Here is a 17,928-nt window from a genome sequence, read left to right as displayed (position 1 = left end):
TGCTTTTAGACTTATTCACTTTGATCCATTTTGTTTCCAAAGATAAGTTTCTGTGATCCAGTATTTGAAGCTAGAAGATTAGTACTAACAGAAAGTTCTCTAGCTGCAAGTTCATTGATAAATTCAAAATTAATTGTTGGTTCCTTTGGAAGGGTTTGAACCCTTGACCTAGCCAAATCCTAATCTGTTACCCCACCCTATCTCACCACTTGTTGCGCGAACGAAGAAATGGGTAAAACTAATAGCAGAAAAGAAGAGAACTAGCTGGTTAAGTAAACTCAGTTCTTGACTAATTAAGACATGAGCTAGAAGGTGGTTGCATAGATGTGCTTTAACTTATTGGATGAAAGTACAAAATGTTCGTAAAACGATTTGACGCTATTATGGTCTTAAATACATTAAAGGGAGCCCTACATTAAAATACAGATATGGGATAAAAGTGCTAATTTACTTTGCAATATCAACACAAATCCAACTCGATCAATTTATAGGGAGATCACTACTTTTCAGTGTCATGATTCATACATCAAAGAATGTGGATTTGTCTTCATCCTCTTTTATGGTATTGATCATGGTAGCAACTTGTTTCATGCTCGGTCTGGCCTCTGGAGAACGGTTGACACACTTTATAGCCACTTGGAGCAAGTTCACCATCCTCTCCTCGCTTGCACCTTCCGAATATAAGGACTTGTCAAACACTTCTGCTGTCCATTCCTCTCGAACCACCGAGTGAACCCAAGATGTCAAGTCAACTCCGTTGTGCTGTACAAGTTTGCCTGTAAGTAGCTCAAGAAGAATCACACCAAACCCATAAATGTCTGCTTTAAATGTGGTAGAAGCACTACTGGAAGCAGACACCTTCCCCGGCAATATATTATCAAGATCGTTGATCTTCATAAGACCATACTCGCTTATGCAAGGCTCCATGTTCTTGTTCAACAAAATGTTCGAAGATTTTAAGTTGCCATGAACAATCCCATCTTTTTGAAGATCCTCATGCATAAAAGCTAATGTGTCGGCAATGGTTGCTGCACAAGAAAGTCTGCTAGTCCAGCCAAAGGCTTTGCCCCCTTGGTTTCCTGATTCATAGAGTTACCACATCAGAATCCTGGAAATTATGGATAAATTGATAAACTTCTATACTAATAGAGTAATGTGACAGTGTCTCATTTGCTTATTTCTCGATGAGCCCTTATTTATGCATAGCAATTAGCAAGTAAGATTGTCATGTTGTCACTCATTAAGTAACTAACATTTGGTAATATTTTTGGTGACTATAGTTTGATATTTAGTAGTCCGAATTTATAATAATGAGAAATACTTACCGTGTATGAGCTTGAAAAGGCTTCCATTGTACTGATATTCATAGACCAGAAGCTTTTCTTGTCTGGAGGAGTAGAAGGCAAGAGCAGACAATACATTAGGGTGCTTGGCTTGGTCTAACCTCTGCATCCTCAGCTTGAAATCATTAGTCGAAATCGTCCAATCTTTAATCCTTTTGACAACAAGGGTCGCCCCATAATCAATGATGACCTTGTACAGGCTACCATGCTTGCCTCTTCCAAGCATCTCAGCAGGAGCTTTGAGCAACTCCTCAAAGTTCAATCCATTGACCACAGGGCTGGAGAGGACAACAAGTGAGGAGGAGGTCATATTAGCATTGCTCTCGGCTGAGAAAGTTACCGAACATTGTGATTTGCTGAAACCGCCTTTGAAGTCAGTCGATGAAGCACTATATTTGCTGTCCATGCTTTCATCAACTGATGCTACCTTGTTCTTTTCAGGTGCATCATCAGCCTTCTTATCATTTTTCTTTTTTCTTTTGCTACATATCCTGGAAATGAGTAACACTAGACAAATCAAGGCCAAAATACCATACCCCGAGTAGATGAGAATTTTGTTTGATGAGGTCCCCCTTGAGTGTGAGTTGTCACCCGCTGTTGCAGTAGAAGAAGAAGAAGTTGTTGAACAGTTGTTTGGCAGTGGATATCCACATAATCCAGGATTACCAAGGAAGCTGCTTGCAGAGACATTGCCATTCGCATTCTGGATTTGACCATGAAAGTTATTGTTGGAGACATTGAAGGTGTCAAAATGAGAGAAGTTGAATTTTGGTATCTCCCCAGTAAGCTGGTTATTTTGAGCAAGGAAATCTGTAAGGCCTGAAATCAAAGACAGCTCAGGTAACTTGCCAGAGAAGTCATTGTAGGAAATGTCAAGCCTTCTCAGGTTGATTAACATGGCAAGTGAATCAGGAAGGTTTCCTGAAAGCCGGTTTCTGCTTACATTCAATCTAGTGAGCTGCTGACAGTTCTGAATATCAGCTGAAATTTCTCCCCCAATGCTGTTGTCATTAAGGTCAAGACTGGTGAGAGAGGCAGCAACAGATTTCACATTGCAAAGGGTAGCAACATGAAGGGTTCCACTGAGGGTTTGTTTGTTTAGAAAGAGTCCTGTGACAGAAGTTTTTTGGGAATCACATGTTATACCTCCCCATTGTTTCTCACAGGGATCAGACAAGGTGGTCCAACCCAAAGTGAAGCCAGGTTGAGTAGCACCGTTTGAAAGTTCATCAAGGAAGGAGAGTAGTGAATCCCTGGTCTCATCATCCACTTTAGAACTAGTGCTGTGGAGGAAGAGAAACAATGAAAGGAAGATTACGCAGACTGAAATTCTGTTCATTTTGAATGATCTAAGCACTGTTGGTGTGCACCATATGGCATTTATGAGATGTGGTCTTTGAGAAATGGTTGGGATTGTGGAAGGGGAAGAAAATTTCAAAGCTGAGGTTAGTTATAATTGCCGATATTGGCCGACTCTACAGTGAGCATTTGAATTCTTGTTGGTTACCTTGATGCTATGTAACAGTTAGTGCATAAGAAGAAGCCATTGGATGATTGGAATTTGGCTCAAACTTATATTAATTTGAAAATATGGCGCCGGCAGCTTAATAATGGTTGGAAATTGTCTGTCAGGTCGTTTTTGAATGAGGTCATGGTTTTAAGTAAAAATACACACGTTAACAATGATATTGGTTGTGACAATTCTTATAATTAATCAACACTAAATTAATGAAGTTGATCCTGTCAAAATAATGTCACCTATCATAATCAACATGGCAGATTTAGAGTGGACATATGCAGAAAGAAGAAAGTGATGACCTACACCATTTCAGTTCAGGTCTCCAATATTACATGGATCATCTCCACGAAAAATCATCAAATCAACAATCATTTAGTCATCTAAGTTGTTTTTTGTTTTTGTTTTGTTATCTAAGTTTACACTCACAAAGGTTTTAGAACATCGGATGAAGTACTAAAATAAAAAATTACGGCATTCAAACGCTAAACAATTTTCGATTGAATGGTTTCGACCATTGAGTTACACGGTGGACCAAATTGGAAAATGCAGACACGATCTAGAATCAATTGGTCTGGCATGATGAGATGGTTGAGACAAAGCTTTGACCTATCAAACAAGCTCTAGAGGACATATACTACAATGCCATACAATTCAACTGTACTACAACGTACAATGCAAATTCATTTGGGGTCCGAATGCACTTGTTTAATCACCATAAGAGGGATTTGCAATTCTGTAATCCACAGCCATCAATCAAATCTCCCTTAGATTTCATATTCTAGTTGAAACTATTGGTTTTATCATTCCCTATCAATAAGCTCATCATAGTGACTGCATCCTTGGCTTGAGGGAATATTGGATTTCACAAAACTGAAAGCATAAGACAAAGAAAGCCCTATTTTCTTTAACAGATTCGCATCCTTGTGTGTTCACATGCCTCTCATTCGGCCCAGATCTCAATAGACAATCTGATGATGCCAAACTTGTATAGTTGTATATGTTACCTGTCATTCCTGCCTGTATATATACATATATATGGACCTTAGAATTGACTCTTCAAGGCTTTTACTTGCTAAATGCCAATTACTACTGGAAGGTGAAAATTTGATGAGGCAACTCCCGGCCATGTAGCTGTAGTTTCAAGACTTAAAATTGGGAGGAAAGGTTGAGAAAATTTGGCTGCACAAAGTTAATTACAAATTTATATATGCAGATTTTTAAACTAAAAGTCAGTACTGTGTGAAAGAGAAAAGGATGATTAATTTCATATTTACTGATTGTAACATTTTATATGATCCAGTTTGCCTGCATTTATAAATAGCATATTCTGGAGATGCTGTCTCTAGCTATGTTCATGATTACATCAGAAAGTGGAAATATTCATAGAGCTGTACATATCATTAGGATCATATATTTTCTACAACTCTCAGGATCTGCAACACTAAATCAAGACAAATGGGATTCGATAACGAGTGACACGATTGGAATCTAAAAATCGGCCTAATTCTGTTTGAATAAGGCAAATCAAATTAAGAACAGTTTATTACCTCATCATGATGTGAACATCCTTGAAGTGCTTCAAAGGCTCAATGATAACTACTAGTCTAGGCTGCAAGAAGTAGTTCATGGAACCTTTTGATGCTGGTCACTATTTAATGGGAGTATGGGACGTACAGCAGGATTTGGATAAGGCCATGTAGAACCTGTACATGGGGAAAAAAAAGAAAATCTTCAAATTCAAAAATCAGGATAAAAAAAGAAAAAGGAATTTTATATTTGACTTCATGTATAGAAAATCCTTCACTGTTGTAAAAGAAGGCAAAGCCAAATCAGATTGACAAGATAGGATATGCAACTTCGAAATGAGTCTCATTCCATTATAGTTAGGATCTTTCATGCATCAATGAATGTTCTTCAATAGTTGCACTGGCTGGACATCAGGCAGACTTATATGATGGAATAATATATAAGTTTCACAACAACATCAGCCAAAACCCCAATAATAGATCATTTAAGCCAATTTCCAGCATGCTTCCTATTTCCAAAGCAACTAAGAGTTTTCTCACAGGAGTATGGAATCATGTTCAGCATTTGCGACAGGAACAAACATGTACTTAACTGCAAGTAGGATGAATGTGCCGGATGCACATCCGGATAGCCAATAGATTGGTGTGCATGACTCAAAAGTTTAAGCACAAGAAAGCATTTTATAGTTAAGAACACATTGGACAGCAATATGGGTTGATGATAAGTTGATAACATCCAGGGCATACATCTAGAACCAGAACCGCAAATTAAAGACACTTTTTTTGACAGATTCATAACAGCTAACGCTCAGCTTTCAAACATTCCTAGAAATATCAGCAAATATTCAAGAAGCACATTCTTTCTTTTTGTCCCCTTGCAGACCTAGAAGAAGAGTGTCCAAAATTTAATGAAACCAGGGAATTCATTGTTGTATATTTTATGACATGAAATGGTAGCCAGCAAATATGGGAATGTTGAAATGAGAACTTGCTTGCACCTCAAAATCCTTTCATCTTGGCGTCAAATGCAAATAACAGCCTAGATGATGCAGGGTGTTGAATGTGATTTTCATTGAGTTCGTTTGTACAACTTATACAGCTTATATAGCAGCAGATATGCTACTGTTACATAGAGAGAATTAAGTGCATTTACAACAAATATGCAGCAGATCCTAAACTGATATTAGTACAGCAGTTACAGAGCAAAACAGAAACGGAAGGCTAGGTTATTCTCTCTAACACAGGGTATTCGCAATTACATATCAAGCATGTAACTTGAGTAAGAACTATGGCAAAGCTTTTATCTCTGTTGCATACCTTTAATTTTTATGATGTGGAGGATGTTAAAGAAGAGGCCAAGTGGTCAAAATACCCCTAACTTTTATACTAATTGTTAAAGGGAGTGGATTCCTATTTTAATTTTCATTTCTCGATCATACTAATATTTATATCTTTGTTAACTTTAATTTTTGTCCATTTTTATCGCAAATTATACTCTATACTAAAACTCAAAGGTTAAATCATTGTTCATTTCGTTTGTTTTTTTTCTTAATAGTGATGAGACGGTTTTGTTCCTGGCTATGTCTTGTAATGAATGGACGGAAACAGGGACATTGGCAGATATGAAGAAAGTCACTGTGCAACGACGTAAAATTGACAAGCTATTGTTCATTTTTAAATAAAAAAACTACTGTTCAATTTGATACTTCGGGAACAAGTTAGGGTGTGTTCTAGGAAATGGGCTTCACTGTGTGTTGAGGCCACCAGCTGCATCACTGTGAGTGTCCGACATAGACTCAAGTCTCAAAAAAGCCCAAAACCTAAGATGAAGTAAACTGGCCCAAGGCTGAAAAGAAAAAGACTGGCCCAAAGCTCAAGAAGCGGGACGGTTATTAAGAGCTAGAGGCTAAACGACATCGTTTCACCCGTTTCGCTCCCAACCGACCCGCATATATAAACCTCTCCGGCGGTGAAGAAACTGAAATCAGAAAGCGTTTTGAGCAAGCAATTCAAAATGGGAGTCCACGGTCTCTGGGAACTCCTCTCCCCCGTCGGCCGCCGCGTCTCCGTCGAGACCTTAGCCGGAAGAAGACTCGCCATCGGTAACACCCACCCACCTCGTCCCTCTAAACCCTAGCCCAATCCGCACCGTTTCATTCACGCTAATCTCATTTCTCTTCGTCTATTTCAATTTTCCACAGACGCGAGCATATGGATGGTTCAGTTCATGAAGGCAATGCGCGACGAGAAGGGAGAGATGGTCCGCAACGCGCATTTGCTCGGCTTCTTTCGCCGGATTTGCAAGCTACTCTACCTGCGGACCAAGCCGGTGTTTGTTTTCGACGGCGGAACGCCGGCGCTCAAGCGCCGGACTGTGATCGCTCGCCGGAGACAGCGGGAGAATTCTCAGGCTAAGCTCCGGAAAACCGCCGAGAAATTGCTTCTCAATCATGTAAGCAAATTTGGTAGAGTTCAATCAGGTCTAGTTTGATTGTTGAAGATAGTGCATTTGAAAATTTGGTTCTTTAAGTTGATCATGGTGCTTGAACTACATAAAATGACTGTGGTTGAAATTGAACATAAAATGACTGTGGTTGAAATTGAATAGGACTTTTTGTTGTGTATCAGTTGTGGTTAATTTATGAAGAATTTGATCTTTTGTTATAGCTTAAGTCGGCGAGGCTGAAAGACTTGGCCGAGGATATTAAGAACCAGAGGGAGAATCAAAAGAATGATGCCAAGGGTAAGGAAGTTTCGGATAAAGCTGGTAGTTTGGGGAGTGGTGATTTAGAAATGAATGATTTGGCCTTAAAGCGTTGCAACCAGGAAAAGCTGGATGAAATGTAAGCCAAGAACAGTGTTGGAGTTATTAATGTTTTAATTATAATGTGGTTAGATTAGTTATTTAGTATGTAATTGATTAATTTTAGGTTGGCAGCATCAATTGTGGCAGAGGAAGAAGGGGGTTTAACAAACAGTTTGCCAAATACTTCTGCTACTGTTCCTTGTGAGGAGGAAGACAAAGAAGAGGATGAAGAGCTGATACTCGTAAGTTATACCAGACTTTGAAATCTTTATTTCCTTTCCAGCTCATCTCATGGGAATGTTATTGGTGGTTTACTTCAATCCCATATCTGGCAAAATATAGAATTTCTGTTTGTGGCTTTGTTGTCTTATGCCTCAGTTCTTCGCACTTATGAATCTCTTTACTGATGTTGAAATGTGCTGTTGTTGTTGCTTGTAATATATGTTGCAGCCAGAGATGCATGGTGAAGTTGATCCAGCTGTGTTAGCTGCTTTGCCTCCATCAATGCAACTTGGACTTCTTTTGCAGGTAAGTTTCCATATTTCTTATTTTTGGTTTTAATGAGTGAAGCTCAGAGAACTGATTAAGGGTTTTTGACCAGAAAAATAAGCAGGCGAATGATGCCAAGGGTAAAAAGATTATGTCAGATCCCACTGAGGTAGTGGGAATCAACTCAGCAAAATCTGATGCGGTATTGAGGACTGCTGATCAAGAAAAGCTAGACGAAATGTAATTGCATACAAGATTGTTTAGTAGTTCTTTTAAGTATGTGATTGGATGAATATTGATATTTAATTTTTAATTTAGGATTGCAGCATCTATTGCGGCAGAGACAGATGCTAGTGTAACTAATAATGCATCAACATCAACTGCTTCTGTTCTTGTTGATGAGGATGTCAATGAAGAGGAAGATGATGAAGATGAAGAGATGATACTGGTATGTTTATTCAGATGCAAGATTTTAAAACTGATTTAGGAGTATTAAACTATAATATTTGAGAAATCTTAATTGCATGTTCAATTGATAACTCTTAAGTTAAAATCATGTAATATGAATATAGTTGGTCTATACTACATCTAAATCAACACCAAAACCTCAAAGTGAAGATTATTCTTCTTGGGTCTATGGGATCTAGTGCCTTAGCTTCAATAACATATGAGTCTTCTTTAGTACATTCGACTAATATACAGTGAATGTGTATCATCTATGTTGTAGCCAGCAATGCATGGTGATGTTGATCCAGCTGTATTAGCAGCATTGCCCCCATCGATGCAACTTGATCTTCTTGTTCAAGTAAGCACTTTATATGCTGGCTATGGTTCTTTTTAGGCCCTGGTTTTATCAATCAATCTTCAGATATTCTATTCTGATGCGAATTATTGGTATCTATTTTCTTTTCCTTAGATTAGAGAGAGATTGATGGCGGAAAACAGACAAAAGTATCAGAAGGTCAAAAAGGTTGGTTCCTATGGAAATGTTCATATCGAATTATGATCTATAGTTCTATACTGTGAGTTATCTGCTAGATTGCAAACATGGTTTGACCTTTCAGATGAACTAATCAAGGTCATCTATTTTTTTTTTCCTAATTGGAAGCATAAAATAGGAAAAAACTAAACAATACAATACGGGAAATATATCCCTTGGACTAACTACTGTATAATCAATGTCTCATAGGTTTTCTTTTTAATAGGAATGCTTGATTGGTATTGAAATTTGGTAGCCTGAAGTTTTTGAAAATAAAGTACTCTTGGGGAACTCTGCTTCATGATTTTTCCTTGAATGTACTCAAGGAGCAATGACAGATACGTATGACCTTTGCATTGAATTAGGAGTAACTTAATAATAGTGAATAATGAGGAACTTTCATGATTGCTGTACATCTACGATTTGAGATGTAGACAGTGAAGGAGGAGGTCTTTTGAAATGCTCTGCAAGCATTTTCTTTCTTGACAGAATAGAAACAACTTAGCATGATTTATTGGTTGAGAACCAATGGAAGCGACAATTTAGTAAAAGGATTAACAAATTTGTATGTTCAGAAGACACATCTTCGTGATGCTTTGGCATGCATTATCTGTATATTTGTTGTGGGCGTTTATTTTTATTATTAGGCCATATAATATAATACATATGTTTGAATCGGAGCTATTAATGATTAGTTGCATTACACTTTCGCACCTAGACTCTTGATCTTGATGGATTTCTAAGTCTGGGTTTGTTCTTTTTGGTTCATCTTACACATTAGGACCCTGAAAAGTTCTCCGAGCTACAAATACAATCTTACCTTAAGACTGTTGCTTTCCGTCGCGAGATAGATCATGTGCAGAAAGCTGCTTCTGGAAGGGGGTTTAGTGGTGTCCAGACATCACGGATAGCCTCTGAAAGCCATAGAGAATTTATCTTCTCATCATCATTTACTGGTGATAAACAGTGAGTAGTAATTCTCTGTTATTCTTTGATTCGCCATGATAGCGAGTATTAATTTTGTGAGGTTTAATGCTTAAATGGTTCAGAGTACTTACCGCTGCAAGAGCTGATAGAAGTGGAGACAAACAACAAGCACCAAAAGAGCATTCTTCAAATGTCAAGAATACTGTTCCATCTAACAATAATGTGACTAGATCAACCCCAGAAGAATCACGAAGGGTTTTTGATGACAACATTGAGACATATTTGGATGAGAGGGGCAATGTTAGAGTCAGTAGAGTAAGAGCTATGGGGATCCGCATGACCCGTGATTTACAAAGGAATTTGGATCTGATGAAAGAGATGGAACAAGAGAAAACCAATGCAAACAGGGTAACCAATGCTGGGAATGTGCTCACTAGAAATAACACTGGCAGCATTTTGAGAAGGTCCCCGAGTAATGGAACACTCAAAGAAACATCATGCGGTGATAACGGGGATCTTGATAACACTGCTGTGCCAAAAAGTCTTCCTGGTCAAAACAAGGTTGGGGAATCCTCACTCGGTGATAATAACTTGAATGAGAGAAATCATCAGTGCATTTCAAAACTTGTTACTCCTATAGAGATATCCATTGAAGACAATGGTGATGGAAAGCCTTTTGATGCTGAAGATGATCTATTTGCTCGTTTAGTAGCAGGTAATCCTGTAACTATTTCATCAGCTAATGATACTGTAAAAGAACAATTTTCTGGTTCTGATTCAGACTGTGACTGGGAGGAGGGGACTGTAAAAAGTAGTACTGTTCCTGTTGATAGTGAATTGAAAATTAGTTCCCCTGATTTGAGGGCCAACAATAGTGATGACAGTGAAGTGGAATGGGAGGAAGGATTTTCTGGAATTACTGAAAATACCTCATCTTACCCTGGCAGAAAAACAACATCTAAAGGTTATGTTGAAGAAGAAGCTGATTTGCAGGAAGCAATAAAGAGGAGTCTCGAGGATATAGGGGATGAGAAGGGTAGTCGTGCATCATTGAAAGATGAAAAGTTGAAACCTCTTGGAGAAGAGGTTCAAAAGGCTAGTGGATATATTGATAGAGAAACCAAGATGGTTGACCCAGTTTTGTTTAGTACCCAACTAAATGGATCAGTTGTTGATGGATTTGCAAAGCTGAACGGTGTAAGATACTTAGGCTCTTCTTCAGAACAAGTAATGCAGGATGCAAGTGAAAGGGTCAAGTTGCATGGAGAAATGCAATCCGCAGTATCTTTTACTCCTTCAGGCACAAAGGAGGTCCATGCATTGAGGGAACAAGTCTTGGGTACTTTAAATGAGGGTGGTGGCATATCTACTGTTCCTAATGCGTGTGAAAATATTAATGCTGACAATTCTTATAGTTTGTTTGGTAATGTTACTCGTCGGGTTGATGACCAGAAGAATGATATTGAAACAGAATCGTCATGTCATTTGGTTGAAATGGCAAACCCTTCTTCCATAGTGGAGTCATTGCCAAACAAGATGACAGAAGAATTTGATGATCATAGAAAATGGGATAAGGAAAAGAGTCATGACAGTTTTTCTCAGGAAATTAATCACAATTTGGAAAAATCTCCTGCTAAGGGTATTGGTAATGCAGATATTGAAGTCATGGAAGCCAATTTGGAGGAGGAAATGCTAATTTTAGACCAAGAGTGTATGAATCTGGGAGATGAGCAGAGAAGGCTTGAACGTAATGTAGAATCCGTAAGCAGTGAGATGTTCACTGAATGTCAGGTACCTGCTCTATATTTGTCACTAGGCTTTATCATGTTTTGAAATGCAGTACCCGTCTGTTAGTGTTTTGTTTTGTTGTTTTTGTTTTTTTTTATTTCTTTGTTGTGTGTTTTCATTTATCTCTCTTAACTTTTATTGACAATTGAAGGTGCAATCTTTTTTAATGACAGGACGTTTTTATTTTATTTTATTTTTTATAGCTTTTTGCTTATGGAAGCCTTGTTGAGGTATTTACTAAAGTTTATACCTTATCATTTGACAAAAAATGAATAGAAAGTCTTCTTACTTATTGAACTTGCGGCACGCACTTGAAAGTAACAAGTTTTTTTTGTTTACCTTCACATGTTAGTATGTAATTGCTGCTGCTCTCCAAGTGCCTCTCTGTAGAGTATTATACACTTATTAAGATGCGTGTCACAAATGGGAAGGGATAACATTTTCTTTTATCCCTTTTACTTGGATAGTTCTTGTTTGCTATCCTCTGGTTTTTTCATCAGCATATTTCATTTGTCCTTGGAAACGACAGAGTTACTTCCTATGATGCATGGAAACGGCAAAATGGTCTCGTTTCCCGTATCGAAACGGGAAACGGGTCGGAAACGCTAGGAAACGCTAGGAAACGTGTATCCGTATTTGGAAACGTTTTGGAAACGTACGTATCCAATACGGAAACACCAGAATGTAAATAAAAAGGAAACGTGGGGGTATAATTGACTTTTTACTAGGCCAAAATTGGAAAAAAAAAAATAAACAAACAAAAACAAAATGGAGAGATAGACCAGATCGAGAGAGAGAGGCGAGACCAGATCGAGAGAGATATCAGAGGCGCGACAAGTACGCGACCCAGTTCCAGTCGTTCTCCAGTCCGGAAACAAAACCCTCGATCGGTTCTCTTCTGTTCGAGACCCTCGATCGTTTCACTTCTGCTCGGACGCAACCCAGTTCCTCTTCTCCAGTCCGGTCCCAGTTCGGAATTGTTCCGCATCTCCAGTTCGGAATCGTTCCTCTTCTCCAGTTCGGAATCGTTCCTCTTCTCCAGTCCGATCGTTCCTCTTCTGCAGTCCGGTCGTTCCTGAATCTTTTCTGCTCAAGATTTCTCGGCTTCTAGCCACTTCTTCGGGTACGTTTGTTCTGCTATTCTTCTCATATTTGTTCTTCAATTTGGAGCTTGGAGATTGGAGATTGTTCTGATATTGTTATTTGATGTGTGTATAGCAGCAACTATGGGCTCTAGTTCTTAATTTCTTATCCTCTTTGCTTTTCTGAGTTTTCTCGATCGATCTGTTTAAAAGCAATATTGTTTTATTGTTTTGGCTGAGCTTATTGGGTTTTCATTGAGGATGCTAATTGGTTCTACAAGTCTAAATATTGGGTTGTTTCACTTGTTTGCATATTGGTGTAACGTTGTCGAAATTTGGAGCTTGGAGATTGTTCTGAACTTCTGATATTGTTATTTGATATTGTTAACTTATTTAAATGTTGGGTTGTTTGCATATTGGTGTAACATTGAATTGTGTATTTTTCAGGAACCATGAGCAGCGGAGGAACACCTCCTATTAGTTCTAGTGCCGGGTCTGTTAATGCTGGTGCTAGTAGTGGATCTGCTGGTTGTTGACTTGTTATTAGTTGTGTTAACCTTTTACTTGAACCTTTGGATTGATAATGCTTGATTGTCATAAACTAGTACTTTGTTTATGTTTCATATTTTTTCTTCTTCTAATTTTATATATATATATATATATATATATATATATTTAATTGGCGTTTCCTTCACGTTTCCGTTTCCTATTACATTTAAGATTTGCCGTTTCCACGTTTCCGATCGTATCGTATCCGGAAACTCGTACCCGTTTCCGTGCTTCTTAGGTTACTTCATATTTTCGCGTATCTTACTTTTTGTAGGAGCTGTTGCAAATGTTTGGTATACCATACATTATTGCACCAATGGAAGCAGAAGCTCAGTGTGCATATTTGGAACTTGCGAACCTTGTTGATGGTGTTGTGACTGATGACTCTGATGTGTTCTTGTTTGGGGCGCGAAGTGTTTACAAAAATATTTTTGATGATCGAAAATACGTTGAGACATATTTTATGAAGGTCTGGATCTTGTGAGCCAATTTTGCTGCTTCTATATTCTATTTTATAAATTAATTAGACAGATACTTCAATTCCGCTATTTCGGGGCCTTTTGTTGCCCATTTTTATACCTTTCATTCATTTCCTTTGTCCACCTTGTATGAATTAAGAGATGCAATGTATATACCGTACTGTGTATGCTCACACTTTTTCTCTTGTCAGGACATTGAGAGTGAGCTTGGCTTAACGAGAGAGAAGCTAATTCGTATGGCACTTCTTCTTGGGAGTGATTATACTGAAGGGGTTAGGTAAATGATTGCAGTTTTTTTTCCTTTTAATTCTTAGGAAAGGTTGGTTGTCATATTGCATATTTATGGATGCAGCTTTTCAGAATATATTTGGTTAAAAACAACAAATTCACATTCTGGCGGGCAAACCTGTAGACTTTGGGCGTTATGCAATTTAGTGTTTTCTAAATCTGTTATTTGCATTCTTGATCATTCCCACATGTTTAGTGATTTGGAGTCTATTGGTTTTCTTACACAGTGGGATTGGCATTGTCAATGCTATTGAGGTTGTAAATGCATTTCCTGAGGAGGATGGCCTCCATAAATTTCGGAATTGGATTGAATCACCTGATCCTACCATTCTAGGTAAGTTGGACGCAGAGTCTGGATCAAGTGCCAGGAAAAGAGGGTCAAAGTTTGGGAAGAATGATACAAATAATACAAAGAGCCATATGGATGAAGTCTCAGATCTTGAGAAAATCAATTGTCAAGATCAAGAACACAAGCAGTCAGATGATCCGACTGAGGGTGTGAAGCAAATTTTTATGGAGAAGCATGTAATGAAGTTAACGTGCTTCTCGCTCTAGAATTATTCTATTCTTTCTTTTCTTTGTGTATATCTAAGTGGTTATAAAGCATGATTCTGTCATCTTTAATGGTAATATTTTATTTTCTGCAGAGAAAAGTGAGCAAAAATTGGCACATTCCCCTATCTTTTCCAAGTGATGCAGTTACTTCTGCTTATACTTGTCCACAAGTGGACAAGTCAACTGAGCCTTTCACATGGGGAAAGCCAGATCATTTGGTTCTTCGCAAGTAAGTTCTCTAATGCTTAGGTTTGAATTTTCTTGATGTTCAGCTTTTTAATAAAGAGTATCCCTTCCATTCAATGCATAAGATCTGGAGATTGTTGTGTGTGATTGTGTAATGCTTGATATGATGGTGATCTCCCTTTGTTTGGAAGGATAGACGTTAGTAATTACTTTCAGTGGTATACAATTTTTGTATATAAATAAGGTATGTGCATAGTGAGATTAGTCTCTTGATTGAGGCTTTCCTTGCTGCGTGTAGGTTGGAAATATCATGTTTTATCCTGTGCTGTGCTACTTCTAATAACACACTAGGACTTCAGATTAGATAAATATCTTCCTACTTTGTAGGATGGGTTTTTACTTTTCAGTCAAGGAACCAGATCAATGAGGGTATAGTGGGTCAGGCCTATGGTGGTCTGAAGCTTGAATCCCCTCGAAGTATCTACCTATCTATTTTCTGGAATCTCCTGTTTCCTAAATATTGTGGGGTTCAGCAGAAGGCTCCAGTTTCAAATTATCCAGCCTGGGTCTGCAAATCGTGTCTGGTGTATTTCTGGATATCTAAAATAAAAATGACGAAAATTAAGGCACCTGTATACTCCACTTTAGAAAAGTAAGGCGCAGATTTGCTGCTGCAATGCAATTTTTTATATTTTCATACCTCAAAACCTGCTTCACTGATGCGGTCTTGAAACTGGTGCCTAACATTGGAGAGAAAATGAGCCTTACCAGCCAGTAACTATGAGCCCACACTGAAGTGTCTCTAAATAATATGGAGTTTTCTATGTATTGGCGCCTAGTTAGTCCAATTCTCATCAGCTCTGTTTGCATGTAGATTGTGCTGGGAAAAGTTTGGTTGGGTCAACCAGAAGTCAGATGAACTGCTAGTCCCTGTTCTGAAAGAGTACAACAAACATGAGGTTGGTTCTCTCTCTTTATCCCCCCCCCCCTCCTTCTCCTCTCTCTCTTTCTCACACACACACTTGTCGTGTTCTGAAACAGTCCCCATCACGTCGTCATGTTCTATTATTTTTATTGCGAGAGGAAGATGACATCTTTTTTAACATGTTTGTTGAAGACTCAACTGCGGCTGGAAGCTTTTTACACGTTCAATGAAAGATTTGCAAAAATACGTAGCAAGAGAATCAAGAAAGCTGTCAAAGGCATCACTGGAGATCAACCCTCGGAATTGATGAATGCTGCTTCACAAGAAGGTTCTAATAGTAGAAAGAAGAGAAGTGTAAGTACTGATGAAGCTGGGGTTGACAATTCAGATAAATCTTTAGTCGGAACAGAGAAAACCACACTTAGAAATCAGAGCAATTCTAAGGGGAAATCAACTCGTAAGCAGTCAAGTAAAAGGCAGGCTGCTGAGGGTGGACAAACCAATAGAAAATCAGTTGCAAATGGAAGAGGCAGAGGAAGAGGAAGAGGTACAAGCAGGGTACTGGGAAGAGGAAAGAGAAAAGTAGATTCCAGCTCTCCAGAAACTCAAAACACTTCTAATGATGGTGAAGGAGATGATGAGTTGGAAGTTCATATGGCAACATTTGAAAGCTCAGAGGAAGTGCGCAGGGTAAGCTTCACAATTTGTTTTGTTCCATTTATATTTCAGTTTCTTTAGAACTCTAGAACTATATGTGTACTGAAGGAGCTGAAATTTTGATAGGAACAATGACTTTTATTTCTCATTGCATTTTCCCTGGTTTTGTTGTGCTCGGTGGCATTCTTTTGGTGAGGTTTTGGGTTGAAGTGGCTTTTAAGTTGGTGTAATTCATTAATTTGAGGGGAGAGTTAATGTCAGATCAAATACATGGAAGAATTAAAGGAAAGTTTTATTCGGTATACCAATAGGAACTGCAACAGCGTGTCTTGCATTGAGTTTAAGATTGAAGTTTTTTCCTTTTCCTTTTTCCTCGTTAAAGCAGGAAAACAGTTGTTGACTAGGATTCTTAGACTGCTGCTCCTTTGATCCTCCTGGCTATGCTAAATGTTTCAGGAAATTGTTATTGATTAGTGTAATTAGTTAAGAAATATTAACAATGGTAAGCTATTGAAAGCAATTTCCTATCTAGTCTGAAAATAGTTGATGTGTGATGGGTGGTCTGACCATTCCTCGGAGTTTTGTGCCCATGGTACTTGTTCATACATAATTTTAGAAGTACCTGGGATATGCATGTATCATATTGAATCTTTTCTTTAGTTTGACTATTTCTTTTTTCTTGGCATTCTCATTTGCAGTCTGGGCGGTTGCGGAAGCCTGTGAATTACAGAGTCAATGACATGGAAATTGATGATCTGGATCACACTGATAGCACAGTTTCCGAAGTAGATGCAGGGAAACAAAGTCCATTCAAGGCCGACGGTGTATGTGATGAAATTGTTTTAGGTGTCAATGAAAAGAAACAGGAGAGTGCAGGGAAGTTGTCTCCAAAGGAGGGCCAGCGTAAAGATTACCTTGAGTTAGGGGGTGGGTTCTGCCCCTCTGCAGATGAAACTAGTGAACCAGGTTTGAGCAATGTTGATCAACATTTTCAGGGTGATGTTTCTGAAGACAACATTCAAATGGTAGGGGGATCTAGGGGAAATGAAAATGAGTTTGGTACTAACCGAGATGGAATTCATGATCTAGCCACGGCTACTACTGTATCAGGAAATGGCAACCTTTCTGATTTCTCTTGTTTCCTTGATGAAGCCGATGTTGGTGATATGTCAGTTCAATCCAATCTTGCCACAAAAAGACCGTTAGTGGGATTACCAGGTAGTGGGAGGACATCTGCCTATGATTCCGAACAGAGCTTGAATCATTATACGAGTAATGATCATTCCATGTCCAGTGTGTCGCCACAGGAGAATACAGTAGATAATTCTAGACAGCCACCTATTGGAGCTCTAAGTGCGATGTCATTTCTAAGGAAAAAAAGGAGGAAGAGTTGAGGCTACGTATTTTTTAAATGTAAATATTCGTTGTACAGAGGAAGACTATTTTGCTTAATGAAGTTTCTATGTTGTTCCAGTTGGATGAAATACCAGAATGTATAATCAGGGTTGTGAGGTTGGTTTAGCGGTGATGATTACTTGAACTTCATCAACCTACAAGTTTTGATATCAATCTTCAACGCACCTTGGTAGCTAGCAGGTTTTTTCCATTATGTGGCGTTTGATACTTTGGCACTATCATTCAATATGTGAACGATGAATTAACAATCTTCTTTCACAGGTTGCCAAGTTAATTAAGAGAAAATTTGTTGGGTCTTTTCATAACTAGGTTCCTGCTGTACACGACACAAATCTTAAACTAATCCTGCATAATTTGGTGATCAAACCTCATTTTGCTTTTTCAATACAGATAAAACCAAAAATATTATCTTCC

At 38.4% G+C, this 17,928-nt stretch overlaps 2 protein-coding genes across 5 annotated transcripts; one reads left to right on the top strand and one right to left on the bottom strand.

The window, feature by feature from the left end:
• Nucleotides 1-519: 519 nt before the first annotated feature.
• LOC112189237 (probable inactive receptor kinase At2g26730) lies at nucleotides 520-2,682 on the bottom strand. The gene is made up of 2 exons (XM_024328534.2): nucleotides 1,326-2,682; nucleotides 520-1,079 (listed from the first exon to the last, which is right to left on the bottom strand). The coding sequence occupies exons 1-2, from the start codon at nucleotides 2,680-2,682 to the stop codon at nucleotides 520-522; spliced, it is 1,917 nt and encodes a 638-aa protein (XP_024184302.1).
• A 3,665-nt stretch (nucleotides 2,683-6,347) lies between these two features.
• Nucleotides 6,348-17,686, top strand: LOC112189447 (DNA repair protein UVH3). 4 transcript variants are annotated; one of them, XM_024328780.2, is made up of 18 exons: nucleotides 6,348-6,490; nucleotides 6,590-6,840; nucleotides 7,056-7,231; nucleotides 7,319-7,436; nucleotides 7,645-7,722; nucleotides 7,796-7,923; nucleotides 8,002-8,131; nucleotides 8,411-8,488; nucleotides 8,600-8,653; nucleotides 9,444-9,628; nucleotides 9,712-11,380; nucleotides 13,283-13,477; nucleotides 13,679-13,764; nucleotides 14,003-14,300; nucleotides 14,423-14,559; nucleotides 15,391-15,475; nucleotides 15,634-16,131; nucleotides 16,797-17,686. In XM_024328780.2, the coding sequence occupies exons 1-18, from the start codon at nucleotides 6,403-6,405 to the stop codon at nucleotides 17,490-17,492; spliced, it is 4,950 nt and encodes a 1,649-aa protein (XP_024184548.1). In that variant the 5' UTR covers nucleotides 6,348-6,402; the 3' UTR covers nucleotides 17,493-17,686. The 4 variants fall into 4 exon arrangements, with proteins under 4 accessions (XP_024184548.1, XP_024184550.1, XP_024184552.1 ...); XM_024328782.2 differs by lacking the exons at nucleotides 6,348-6,490; nucleotides 6,590-6,840 and having other exon boundaries at nucleotides 7,089-7,231; nucleotides 7,327-7,436; XM_024328784.2 differs by lacking the exons at nucleotides 6,348-6,490; nucleotides 6,590-6,840; nucleotides 7,056-7,231; nucleotides 7,319-7,436; nucleotides 7,645-7,722 and having other exon boundaries at nucleotides 8,010-8,131; nucleotides 8,415-8,488.
• The last annotated feature ends 242 nt before the right edge of the window (nucleotides 17,687-17,928 follow it).

Source organism: Rosa chinensis, chromosome 2 (assembly GCF_002994745.2).
Source record: "Rosa chinensis cultivar Old Blush chromosome 2, RchiOBHm-V2, whole genome shotgun sequence".
Taxonomy (NCBI): Eukaryota; Viridiplantae; Streptophyta; class Magnoliopsida; order Rosales; family Rosaceae; genus Rosa; species Rosa chinensis.
This window is presented reverse-complemented; position numbering and strand designations above follow the sequence as displayed.

What these genes read in the sequence shown, in the direction of transcription:
- LOC112189447 (XM_024328780.2), top strand. Translation starts at nt 6,403, where the DNA reads ATGGGAGTCCACGGTCTCTGGGAACTCCTCTCCCCCGTCGGCCGCCGC. An exon ending in CGGAAGAAGACTCGCCATCG is followed by an intron (nt 6,491 to 6,589) that starts GTAACACCCACC and finishes AATTTTCCACAG; the next exon opens with ACGCGAGCATATGGATGGTT. An exon ending in CAGGAAAAGCTGGATGAAAT is followed by an intron (nt 7,232 to 7,318) that starts GTAAGCCAAGAA and finishes GATTAATTTTAG; the next exon opens with GTTGGCAGCATCAATTGTGG.
- LOC112189237 (XM_024328534.2), bottom strand. Translation starts at nt 2,682, where the DNA reads ATGAACAGAATTTCAGTCTGCGTAATCTTCCTTTCATTGTTTCTCTTC. An exon ending in CCTTTTCAAGCTCATACACG is followed by an intron (nt 1,080 to 1,325) that starts GTAAGTATTTCT and finishes TCTATGAATCAG; the next exon opens with GAAACCAAGGGGGCAAAGCC.